Genomic DNA, 12580 nt, shown 5'->3' on the forward strand with positions numbered 1-12580 from the left:
TCTTAATACTCAGTTAACAGACAGTGTTAATATACATTGGTAAATTGATCTAAGCAATTTCATTTTCTAAAGTTGCCATAAGGATCTATTACCTTACCTAATTTTCATTATAGATAGTTTTCTTTTCTAGATTAAAGGTGTAACAAACAGCTAGGCAAAGTGAAGACAGTGTAAAAATAACAATCTACTATGTGTTATCCCAATATCAGGTTATTCAACCGGGCTTCATTTAATGTTCATTCCCAGTTGTATTTTGTTTTAGGAATAAGGGCTCATGGTTCTTTTTTTAAATTGTAGATTGTTAAATATCAGTGTGATCAGTTGGAATTCACTTTTATGGGAAAAAGACCTTTTCAGGCGGTATAATATCAGGGTATTTTTATGATTTCAGTGGACAATTAATGATTTTTGGAAAACTGATCCTTACAATGAGTTGGATGGTGCCAGGGAATGTGTCTATGTCATGTATTTAGTCAGGGACAGCATTTTCCCTGACTGAGATTTTTGTTGGCTGTTAGGATTCTTATTGGTATTTTAGCAACCTACATTATTAATATTAAGCCTACTCAGAATGTTGGTGTGTTTTTGAGTTTCAGGCTGAATTTTGTTTCTCAGGGTATTCACCAGTGCATAAGAATATGCCTTTGGTGGCTGGAGGGGTTCAGTGGGCTCAGGAACTAAAACACAGGATCAAAATCCCATTTAGTAATTTCAGACACCTCAGTTATTGGTGAGTATCTTTATTTCAAAGAAAAAAATATTTATTTTGCCAGACTTTCTGTATCAGTGTTCTGCATGAATGTTAAAATGACACTACTTGACTTTACAAAATAAGTTTGAAAAAAGGCTTTTGGCTTACACTTTTTATTCTTTCCAACTTGATGGAACCCTGGAAAATGATTATCTAAAAGATTTGAGACTTGATCCATCTGTCTATCTTTCAGTAGGCTAACTCCCCCCCCGCCCAACAAAACAGACCAGGAACAATGTTGGTATGACTAGAGAAGTCAACAACAGCAAGCAATATTAAAAATGTGCTGGAGTCTCCTATGGTTATGTGACCCAGAATGGAATGAATGGAAAGAACTTTTTATAGCTCTGTCCCTTGTTCTAGTCTGACTTATTGTAATCCTAGTGAGACCTCAAAGGATTTTGTCAGGCATTTGTGGCTGGTGGATTGTTGAGAAGACCAAATAGCTGATGAAGATCCCACCTCTATATTAGAGTGTTGAATATTTTTCTCTCTGTTTTTGTCATATCTCTTGAAAAGAGATATAACAAAACATTTAATTAGATACAGGTTTGAATTGAAATTATATATAGATTTGAATTTTAATGATAAATTTCTACCCTGTTCAATGATAACAGTGATCTATCTATCTATCTATCTATCTATCTATCTATCTATCTATCTATCTATCTATCTATCTATCTATCTACCTACCTACCTACCTACCTACCTCTCTATATATCACTGTTATATAATTGAGAGTCATTTTTATGAAATGAATAGATACATAAATAGGGTTATTTCAGATTGGTTCATATTCTTCAGTAGCAGAAAGGAAAGATAGGACAACTGAAGACTATTATGTAGATTTCTGTAGGCCAAACTATTGTGATGCAATCATTGATACGGATGGACCAATGTGAACAGTTTGAAAAAGAAACAAATTCTTTGGAAGGCAACCCATGATTAGGATCATATGTAACTTAAATTATTGACTAGCACTTAATTTCAGTCAAATTATCAAGTCATAAAGTTTGATGCATTTTATTTATAGTTCCTTAGATTCTATGGAAGGCAAAAAAATGGTGCAAAAGTATGAAGATTTGATCCAGTTATTAGAAAGGTAAATGTGTTTCATTAGAGCATATTAAAAGAATAGATTTGCCTTTGCTTAATTATTTTTATTGGTTTGGTGCAATATGTAGCTAATAAGGATTTGGGGGTTAATTTTATCCAAATATTTTTTTCTTAGTTGCTTAATTAACTAAGTTAAGTGTCTTAGAAATGTTTTTTACACATGTGATATCAACAATGTAATATGATGCTGAAGGCCCTTTGGGAATAATAAATATAAAAGCACTGAAGATGCTACCTGGTATGGGTAATGAAATGTCTGTAAGAAAACAAGCTCAGAGTTCACCAAGGACCCCTCATTTCAACCCTGAGCTACAGATATTCTCCTTTATTAATAAATAGCAATAGCAATGAGCAATGAGCCATGATGGTGTAGTGGTTAGAGTGCAATACTGTAGGCTACTTCTGCTGATTGCCAGCTGCCAGCAGTTTGGCAGTTTGATTCTCACAGGATCAAGGTTGACTCATCTTTGCACTGGGTAGACCGGTCCGAAGCTATGCTGGCTCTTTGCATTGGGTAGACCAGGATGACCCTGTGGGTTGAATCCAACCACACCGCGGGCTGGATCTGGCCCAAGGGCCTTGAGTTTGACACCCCTGCTCTAGACTAGTCAAACCCTAATCCTGCAACCATTCTTCATATGTTTTAATCTCCAGGTCTTTAATTATCTTAGTTGTTTTTCTTTGCACTTTTTCCAAAGTCTCAACATCTTTTTTGTTGTGTGGTGACTAAAACTGGATGCAGTATTCCAGGTGTGGCCTTACTAAGGCATTATAAAGTGATACTAATGCTATACCTGATTTTTATTTCTATGCCTTTGTTTATACAACCAAGGATTGTATTGACTTTTTTGGCTTCTGCAGCACACTGTTGACTCATGTTTAAGTGACCATCCCACTAAGACTCCAAGATCCCTCTCACAGTTACTGTTTTTGAGCCATGTTTCTTGTGATTCCGTTTGCAAATTGGATTGTGTTTATATGGTGTAAGTGTAAAATAGCTGAAAGTTGATTGAGAAGCAAGCTTGGAGTCTTCTAGCAGTGGTGGTTATTTGGAGAAATGACTTTGTAGGAAGGAGCCAAGTAGTTTTCTAGATAGTAGGGACAGAAGGGCAAGCACTTCCACCTACAATTTTTCACTTCAGCTTTGCTTGCAATATAGGCAGGAAATCTCTTCCAATAACACTGTTGACAGTGTATAGACAGTGTTGATATGATTGCTTGGTCTTCTGGCAGATATCAAGAGAAGCTGTATGAAGACTGGTTCCAGACTGTCTCTGTGAAAGCTCAGTATAATCTCACTCAACCGCTTATCCGACGAGATCCAGAGAATAAACTGATTACTGTCAATTTTGACCCTCAGGTAAGATGAAAGAATCTTCTGGAAGACTTCTCTGGTTGATCTGGAAGACTTCTCCCTCTTCTTTTTGGCAGAAACAGGTGCAGGAAACTTTCTCCCTGTATTCTTATTTGGTTATTCAGGAAGTTCTATAATTGAATCTCTAAATAGATATACAGAGAGAGAAGAGAAGAAATGCAACTTTTTATAGAAAAAAAGAGGATGCCAGTGAAAAAGTTTCAAAGGTTTTATTTTACTTTGTGATTTCCTAGTTGGTGTCCGTTCTAAGAGAAGTGAGCTACCTTGGAGAAGATCAGATTGGGAACATCCCAGAAACAGCAGCAGAAATATATTCATCTAGGGAATCCTTCAGGCAATTAGTGGCCAACTTGGATTTAATGGTTACTTGGTACAACAAAACATTGTGCACTGTCCTAGAGGTGGAATATCCACTCATAGAGAGTCAGTTGCATGAAATTGATATTCAGCTGAAAGAAGCAGAAGAAACATTAAATTGGAAAACAAAAGGTAAGCTCCACTTGTAGAGTTGCATGTGATAGGAATAAAGCGCTTTCTGATCTTTTAGCCGAGCTGGGTCTTCTTCAGAAAGCTCCCCTTGCTCACCCTTTATCCTCTGCTGATGAATGTGGATGTTACCAAATTGGGTGAAAAAAACCCACGTACTTTCTTCTTCCTGGTGTCCTCTGTGCACTGCAGTCACCTGGTGTCTACAGGGCTTTGTCCATTTCAACCAAGTATTAAGGGAGAACTTAGCTTGAGTGTTGGGGCATTTATTTTCCTCTTTTAATAGTCAGGGAACACAAGTCTTTGGCATTTGAAAAGACCCCAAGAGGGTAGAAAGAGAAGAAATATTTGGAGGATAGGAAGTGATGCTGGTGCTGATTCATTTCTGAGTGGCTGGAATGGAATAAATGGGTAAGATTCTCTTCTAAATTTTTTTAAAAAATAGTAATGGTAGTTGTAATTAAATGTTGAAGGTTGTATAATAATGAGAGATATGTTTTTGACCTTCTGTATTAGATTATTTTTGCTTTGGCAAAATTACACTGTAGTCATGCAAAGGCTATATTTATGTAGAGAAAAACAGCTCATGTTCAGTAACATTTTCTCGCAATTCATTTGTTTCCTAAGGGAACGCCATCTGGCCTTTCAGTAAGAGCACAGCAAGAAATGATTTTTTCCACCTCAGTTTTATAGATGGGATGACTTGTCATTGTTAGCTTCTTAAAATGTTCTCCCTTGTTGCTTTTATTGGAAGGCCTTTGGGATCGCATTTCACACATGGTTAACAGTGTTCGAAATCTTGAGCAAATGATTCAGAAGACCAAAGACAACATCGAGGAAGTTCAGAATATGATGAAATCTTGGGTCTTTCCAGTTTTTGAAAGAAAAGATGGGAAAAAAGAATCTCTGCTAAACCTGGATAATCAGCATGAGCGACTGAACAAACACTATAAACTCATTACAGATTCAGGCCATAAGATTCATTTTTTGATTAAGGTATGATAATGCATGTATGGACATAGTTAATCTCTTAGAAAAAGTCATCTGTGTTTTGTTCCCATGACCAAAAATATTAGTTATACACATGAAATATCTCATCCCTGCTCTCATTTTAATATGCATTTATATTAACATTACACGAGGAGGGCCAGGTCAGAGACTGGTAGCCACTTTCATCATATACACCTGTTTGCATTTTGAGCAGGTTGGGATATAAGCTACACCTACAAATCAATATGTCTCTGATTAAATAGAAAGATTCTGAAATTGTATCTGGAATAGATGTTTCATTATTCGGTGTAGATTGATTTTATTGCATGTATTCACAACAAAACAAAATATGTAAAATACGGAAGTACAAAAACCTACTAAAAATATAAACTTAGAAGAGACAACAAAAAGTCATACTACTCAGAATGAAGAGGGAAAAAAATCTGGTAAATACTTTTTGTATTTTCCCTCTTTTTTGTATATAATCTATTTTTGGTGAACTAGTCTCATCTTAAGACCATGAAAAACCTATTTGATATTCTTTAAAACCCAAGACTGACTTGTTAAAATTTTATTTTATTATTTTATTACCAGAATTTATAAGTTACCTGACTCCAATTCTTTATCCTTATATTCTTGTAAATTGTCAAAAATTATCTAAATAAGATTCTTCAATTGTCAAGTGATTATTGGTTTAGCCTCCCAAATACTTCTTCAATTATATTCAGAATTGTAGGGTTTGCCAAAATTGCCAAAAGATTAGGTCCAAGTTGGGAAATGATCAATTAAAAACATTAAGGTAGCTTTTAGGCAATATTATTCTTTTTACCCTCTTTAAAAGTCTTCAAGGCATTATTACTAATAATCAGATATAAAATATTACTCCCTTTTTGAGCCAAACATAAAACAAAAACATGCTTCTTCACTATTGTTAAATATGAATTATTCCAGAAAATAAACTCAAATAGAAGCTTTATTATGGTCAAAAACCAGCATAATCCAGATAATCAATTGATTGTGAGAACAAGGGTCAAACTTAAAATCCCCTCCTCACAAACATCTAAATATGTCTTGCTGCCTTTAATGTTTGGCAGATAATGAAATTCTAAATAAAATTGAACCAGGTTTTCAAAGGATAGTCAGTAGAAACTCTGGAAAAATGGTGGTGGCATTATTTCAAAAGATTCATAGGAAGAAGATCTGAGATCCACTTAACATCTTCAGATAAAAGATTAGGCAGCAAATGAGGAGAGAAGGTACTGAAATATTTGAGTATTGGTATTAAGCACAATTAGGGATGATCTGGACTAATAGTTCCTGTTCTTTCCTTTATGCAAGCTGAAGCATCATCCTTAAACACTTTCCAGGCCACTAAATATGCAGGGCCCATAGGACACATGATAGCTACAGTCACACCAGAATGTATGATTCCCTTAAGCAGTATCAGCTAGATTAAAAGAAATATATTGAAAAAGTAAAAGGGAATATTAGGTATTGTCATTTCTACCTTTCCAATCAGTGCTGAGGCAAGTTCAAAGCACATGTCTTTTGATTATGATTTCTTTATATTTAGGAAAATTTAAGACTCTTTGAAGCAGACCCATCTTCAGATGTATGGAAAGCTTATTTGGAGCATATAGATGAGATCATTCTGGATGGATTCTTTAATGTCATTGAATGTTCGCTTAAATACCTTTTGGAAAATACAGGTGAACTTGTCCTTTCTCCTTTCTCCTTTATTTTGGGAGTGGTTTTTTCAATACTGTTGTTTCTATTGTGAATATAATGGAGGCAGAGCAAATATTGGAACTTCATGGTCTAATCCAGATGCAGTGTGCAGAATTAGGATTACAAGAGATCTGGGCTGTGAAAACAAGACTTTGTAGCTGGATTTATTTTGCTGTGATCAGAAATAAGAGTTTAAAGTTGAAGGTATGAAACACCCCCCCGCCCAAATTATGCTGATCTCCATATCTATTCATTTAACGCACTGTAGAGGACATAGAGAAATGGCCTTGAAGAATAGGAGAAAAAGCTGCTACCAAAGCAATGGTCACATAAATGGATCTTCAGCCTGGGCCAAGGAACTAGCTTGAAAAGCATATCAGACAAGCCTCATCCTTGTTTCCATGAAGTTAAAGTGAAAGGGGAGGAACATTCAGATAAAATTAGTCCTGACTTACATGGCCTTGTGGACCGGTTGACCTTGTACTGCTGAGATGCTGCTTGCTTCATCCATGTTAGGCTGCAGTTCCTAGACTTTATAGCCAGCATGGCCTTTGTTTGGACTGTCTGAGAACTCTAAAACTAGTAATCCAAGATATCTGAAGCCTGCCCAGCTGTGGAAAGTGGTAGTAGTGTTTCACTGCAAAGGTGGGAAGGAACTGTCAGCAGACCAATTACATGCCTTCTTATCCTGCAGAGTCCAGGGCAGGGAATGCTCCTCTTTTCAAAATCCAGCTGGAGTTGTCTGTCCCTGAGATGATATTTCGTCCTTCCCTGGATGCTGGTGCCAGTGATGGTTTCTATGATATCATTGAAGGGCTCGTCAACAAGATCTACCGGGTCTCTTCCCTGGTACCAAGGCTTGCAGATCACTGCACATTTCCTCATTATCAGGTTTGATCCTTGGTGGCCATAACCCCATATTACATGTGAATCTGTGCCTCCACTCCTCTGTTTAGTTCAGGGTTGTATTTCTGCCTCCTGACAGGCTGACATGGAGGAGATGGCTGACCTTGCTGACATGCGCCAAAGTTTAATGGGGCGTATCCAGAAGATGATCTCGGCTTGTTGCAACTACCGCAAGTCCTTTGACCAGTACTCCTATCTCTATGTGGATGACAGAAAAGAATTCTTACATCAGTTCCTCTTATATGGCCACGTTCTCACTGCAGAGGAGATAGAAGTCCATGCGGAGGAAGGAGTCCCAGAAACCCCTCCGACACTCCAGCAGTTCAGAGAGCAAATAGACTCTTATGAGAAGGTCTATGAAGAAGTGAGCCACCTGGAACCAGTCTGTGTACTTGACAGCTGGATGAAAGTGGACGCCCGCTCCTTCAAAGCATCTCTTCTGGGTGTAATTAAAAAATGGAGTTTCATGTTCAAGCAGCATCTCATTGATCATGTGACCCACAGGTACCACAACTTTTCTTGCTCCTCTTGGGTCTCTTATGTTAAGTAGCAAATGTGGTTAAAAAAGGAATGGATGAACATCTAGACCCAAGGCTTCTTTCTTGTGGCACTCCAGTGTACATCAATCCAATTTTAAAATAGCTGGCATTGTGGTTTCCCTCTCTTTTCAGGAAGCAAGTAGGTTCAGTAAATGTAAGTTGTACAAAAAAAATGGTGGTGTTTAAGAAAAAGTCCAAAAATTCCCTCAATATCTTGTAGTTCGGCCGATTTCCTCTCATTGTAACACCAGCTGCTTGTTCATGCGTGTGTTACAAAACTTGACCAGGCAGAGATCAGTTTGATGTTCTGTGAATCCTAGTGTTTTTCTTCTTTGGGATCCTGTTGAATGTCATTTTTTCTGGATTTTCTCGATTTAAAATGACTATAGATGTAATGTTCTCAGTCAGACATTTAACTCATGGCCATTTTTCATTTGTCTGTTTTTAAAAATGTCCTTGAATGCCTTCAAACCAATTCTTCTATTCCCACATGGAATCACTTTTGCTTATTTGTTTGGCTTTTGAATTAGTTTCAGAGATCTTATTTCCATGATCTTTTAAGTGAGCATTGTACATATAGCAAATGCCCATTTGCTGGAGTGATTTCTACTTGGGTGGAATTAAAATTCACATATGATTGGAACAATTAGTACAGTTAATACCCACACTAACAAATAATGAGAAGAATTAGTTCGGGCAATTACAATTACTACAATTCCAAAGATATATGCATGAGAAAAAAGAAACTATGGGGAAACAATTATACATTTTCCAAAGGGGGAAAGCTGTTTAATTAGCATGGCCAATGCCTAACAAATGGATAGCATGCTGATTCTAAATATTCTAAATATTAAAAGGTTTTAATTTTAACAAAAATAAAGAAGGTAATATAACATGTAATAATTATGGGTTGGAAGATTTTATTAAGAAAACATTAGAGACTGGATGATTGTGGAGACGGGGGAATGTTTTATTAATGGTAAAATTGAAAAGATAAATAGAAAAGTAGAGCAGTGTCAGCTGATCATTACTTTTCTCAAAGAAGACAATATAAAAGAATTTATTCCCAAGTTGTACACCAACAGTAGACTGGAACTGATGCATACAAGCTACCTTTAGATCAAGATAGGGAAGTTCCAATCTTTGGGATTGATTAGCCATTGTTTGCCACAGCTTTGCAACCTCTTCACCTCCAGAATCACTGTAATTACTAAGTGTTACTATGCACTTAACTGAATCTCATATTTTCTAAAATATGCCAGCTGGAGCACTTCCTAAAGTTAGGTCTGATTATGGAAATCTAATGTAATCTAATGATCTGGGGAGCATTAGTTTGGTGGATTCTTCGCTAGTTTTTTCTTTTTTTCTTTCTTGTAATTGCCTCATCCTATGCATAATTTCATGATCTGAAGGGAAAGGCAGTGTCACTATTAAATGTCTTCAATGCTGGTTTAAAGTCCTTTCTATTTTTGTGTACTCCCATGGTTATGCTTTAAATGTCATGACTAATTGTTGCAGCAAAACAATAATCAAATGACAATGACTGAATCTTTGTTGAAGGGATAACAGTACAGCAATCTCTGTGAGGTCTTGTGGGATATAGTTGGAAATATCATGCCGTAATTGTAGTTTATTGAGGGACACTAATTATATTTCCAAATTATGAGCATAGAATCATCAAAAAAAATAATAATGAAATGAGAATGCCTGATTATTTCCAAGAGAAGATCATGCCATAGTTTTTCAAATAATGAGTAACTTCAGGAGTTCTGTAGACTTACTGGCATTTTATCTTACTTACATTAACTTTGAATATATACATTTAACATGTTTTGGATTTCAGCTTTCAAGAGTGGAGAAGAATGAGCCCAAGGAACATTGCAAGCAATTGCCCATCCCTTTCAGGAAAAAAATAAATAAACATATCAAATATGTTTTCTAAAAATTGGATCTTTTTTCTGAGAAAAAAGATCCAATTTTTATTTTGTCAAATCAATTATGTTTCTTCAGTGCAAAAAGATGATCAAGCTGCTATTCTTTCTTTAGAATGGGAAAAGAGCCATGTAGTCCTTTTTTGTCCATGTGGTTTAAAGAGAGAACTATCTGTTTCTGTGGCTTTCCAGCAGTGGGCATTTCTCGATGTATTACCTCTGAATTGGAGGCTGGGACTCACCCCACTTCTCTAGCCTGGCTAAGGGCTATTGAGCTGATAGCCAAAAAAGAAAAGAAAAAAAGTTCACGAATAGCTTTTAAAGTTATGTTTAGATGGCATAACAGAGACCATTGTTTAACACTTACCATTAGAAAATTAATTCTCACATACCTTACTATATCAAGTCTCCTGGTTCCACCTCTCCATTACAAATGGAATTTGAATTCAGATTTATTTCAGGGCCAATGCATATTTAGAACTAGCCTGCTGGCTGATAGACATTCTGCTGTTGGTGAGGGTGTAAGTTTCTCAAAATTTATTTAGCATATGGCAAATACATGGACTTATAGTAGTTCAAATGTTAATGTCTAGTCCACCCAGCCATTCAAGGACTGGGCGGTCTATGTTGAAAAAAATCAGACATCAGGCCGGTGTAAGCCCTTGATGGAGTTTCTCAAAAGATTCACGGGCATGCCTAGTATCTATGATGTCAATCTACATATTTTATAATCCCACCTTTCTACTTTGTCAGGAAAGATATCAATTAAAACAAATAATGTATTTTCCCGCTTCTATTCAATTGTGTCCAATTCTCAGAGACTGCCTGGACAAGTCCCTGCAGTTTTCTTGACAAGGTTTTTCAGAAGTGGTTTGCCACTGCCTCCTTTCCAGGGCGAGAGAAAGTGCCTGGTCCAAGGTCACCCAGCTGGCTTTGTTCCTGGACTAGTATTTATGGTTTCCCAGTTTCTAGTTTGATACCTTAGCTACTACACCAAGATAAACATTACTTAATAATGAAGTACCTTGCAAAAAAAACATGCATCTTATCTGCTCTTATTAGCATAGACACTAAGTACAAATTCTGGGGGAATGTGTCGAATAGCCTAAGATTTGGGTAAGAGAAGGTTCTTTTCTGAAAGTTAGAAAATTCACCTTTTCAAGCAGAGGTATTTTCAAAAGGGCAAGATCTTAACAGCTGAACAATTCATAATAAAAGAGAAAGAGAGCCCCTTAGATATGCAAATCCTAAGTGGTTTAGGGTTTACAAAGTCTAGTAGCAAGAATTTAAGTTAATATTTCAGGAACCATCAGAGGGCAAATTCTTCTGGAATTACTGTCCAGGATCAGTCCAGGAGATGGATGCAGTGCTGGGCAAATGGCCTCTGTTGAGTCAGAATCACTGCCATGGCCCAAAGAATAGGGATAGCAGCAATCTCTCTAGAACAGGGGTGGGGAAACTTTTTGGCTCGGGGGCCTCATTGACTTTTAAAATTTGAACGATGGGCCGCCACCTGGTGTTGAAATGCCTGTCATTACAAGTCAAAATCAAATGAATGCAATCATTCAATCATTCACATCAAACCTTAATTCTGTACCAATCTTCAGCGGGCTGGATTAAAAAGACCAACGGGCCGGATGTGGCCCCCGGGCCGTAGTTTGCCCACCCCTGCTCTAGAACAGGGGTGTCAAACTCACGGTCCGTGGGCTGGATGCGTCATGCACTGTCCATGCCCACGCCCAGTTTAGCGAAAGGTAAAAAAGTTGTGACATGTCACATGATGATGCCGTGATGACACGAGGGTGTCACCCCTGCTCTAGAACTTTAAATCATATACAAGCAGGTAACAAGAGAGTCATTTGGACTTCTCCCAGTCCCTTGGGCAGGTAATCTTGGGCAAATGTTGCTACAAGCAATGGCTACTAAAATACACCTTATTTACCTACCCTTGTTGAAAGCAATCTGGAACCCAATAATTCTACACTTCTTTCAATTACTCTTAAGACCGAAGGACTGCACCCATTTCTTTCTCCATATTTTCCCTATGGTTGTGATAAAAAATGTAGAAAAAGTTTCAATTTCAAAAAAAGAAAAGAGACTGTGGGCAACCTGCCTTCCCTATTTGTCCTAGCCCTTTGTTAGGCAACTGGGCTTTGGAAATTGACAGCTCATTTGTCATGCATGGTCTTTCTGCCCCTCACCCGTAGTCCAAGATTTAGGATTGCATTGCTGCCTTTTTCTTTTGTTCAGGTGATTTGCTGAGTAGGAGCCCTTATAATTTTGCAGCCAGGTTAGGTCTTCTTCTTTTTTTGCTAAGGTAAACATTTTCTCCAGTTATTTGCTTGAAGGATGATAGATTTTGTTATCACATTTATTGCTCTCAACATATTGTTTTTTCTGTGATTGTTTCCTCTGCTCTGCCTTTAGTTTGTCTGACCTTGAGGAGTTTGCAAAGATTGCTGAGAAAGGTTTGAACAAAAAGTTGGAGAAAGGAGATTATGAAGGTTTGGTGGAAGTTATGGGTCAACTGATGGCTGTTAAAGATAGACAGTCTAGCACTGATGAGATGTTTGAGCCCTTGAAACAAACTATTGAATTATTGAAGAATTATGAGCAAGAATTGCCTGGGGATGTCTATAGACAACTGGAGGTGGGTGAAATCCTAGGTGCAAATAAGTGAACTTAGCAAAAACTCACTGACTGATTTAAGGATACTGTTCTGTTCCAGAGAAGGGTCATTGAATCCTTGACCCCAGGA

General features: G+C 37.2%; 1 protein-coding gene across 1 annotated transcript in view; it reads left to right on the plus strand.

The window, feature by feature from the left end:
• Positions 1-12580, plus strand: part of DNAH9 (dynein axonemal heavy chain 9) — a 221432-nt gene that overhangs the window by 17518 nt on the left and 191334 nt on the right. The window contains exons 10-18 of the mRNA XM_026696149.2: positions 616-730; positions 1785-1853; positions 3101-3227; positions 3476-3731; positions 4483-4724; positions 6292-6427; positions 7141-7337; positions 7432-7856; positions 12250-12472. Of these exons, the coding sequence (XP_026551934.2) occupies positions 616-730; positions 1785-1853; positions 3101-3227; positions 3476-3731; positions 4483-4724; positions 6292-6427; positions 7141-7337; positions 7432-7856; positions 12250-12472 (1790 nt within the window). The remainder of the gene's footprint in view (positions 1-615; positions 731-1784; positions 1854-3100; positions 3228-3475; positions 3732-4482; positions 4725-6291; positions 6428-7140; positions 7338-7431; positions 7857-12249; positions 12473-12580) is intronic.

Source organism: Pseudonaja textilis, chromosome 2, assembly GCF_049901715.1.
Source record: "Pseudonaja textilis isolate UNSWEBS1 chromosome 2, rPseTex1.2, whole genome shotgun sequence".
NCBI lineage: Eukaryota > Metazoa > Chordata > Lepidosauria > Squamata > Elapidae > Pseudonaja > Pseudonaja textilis.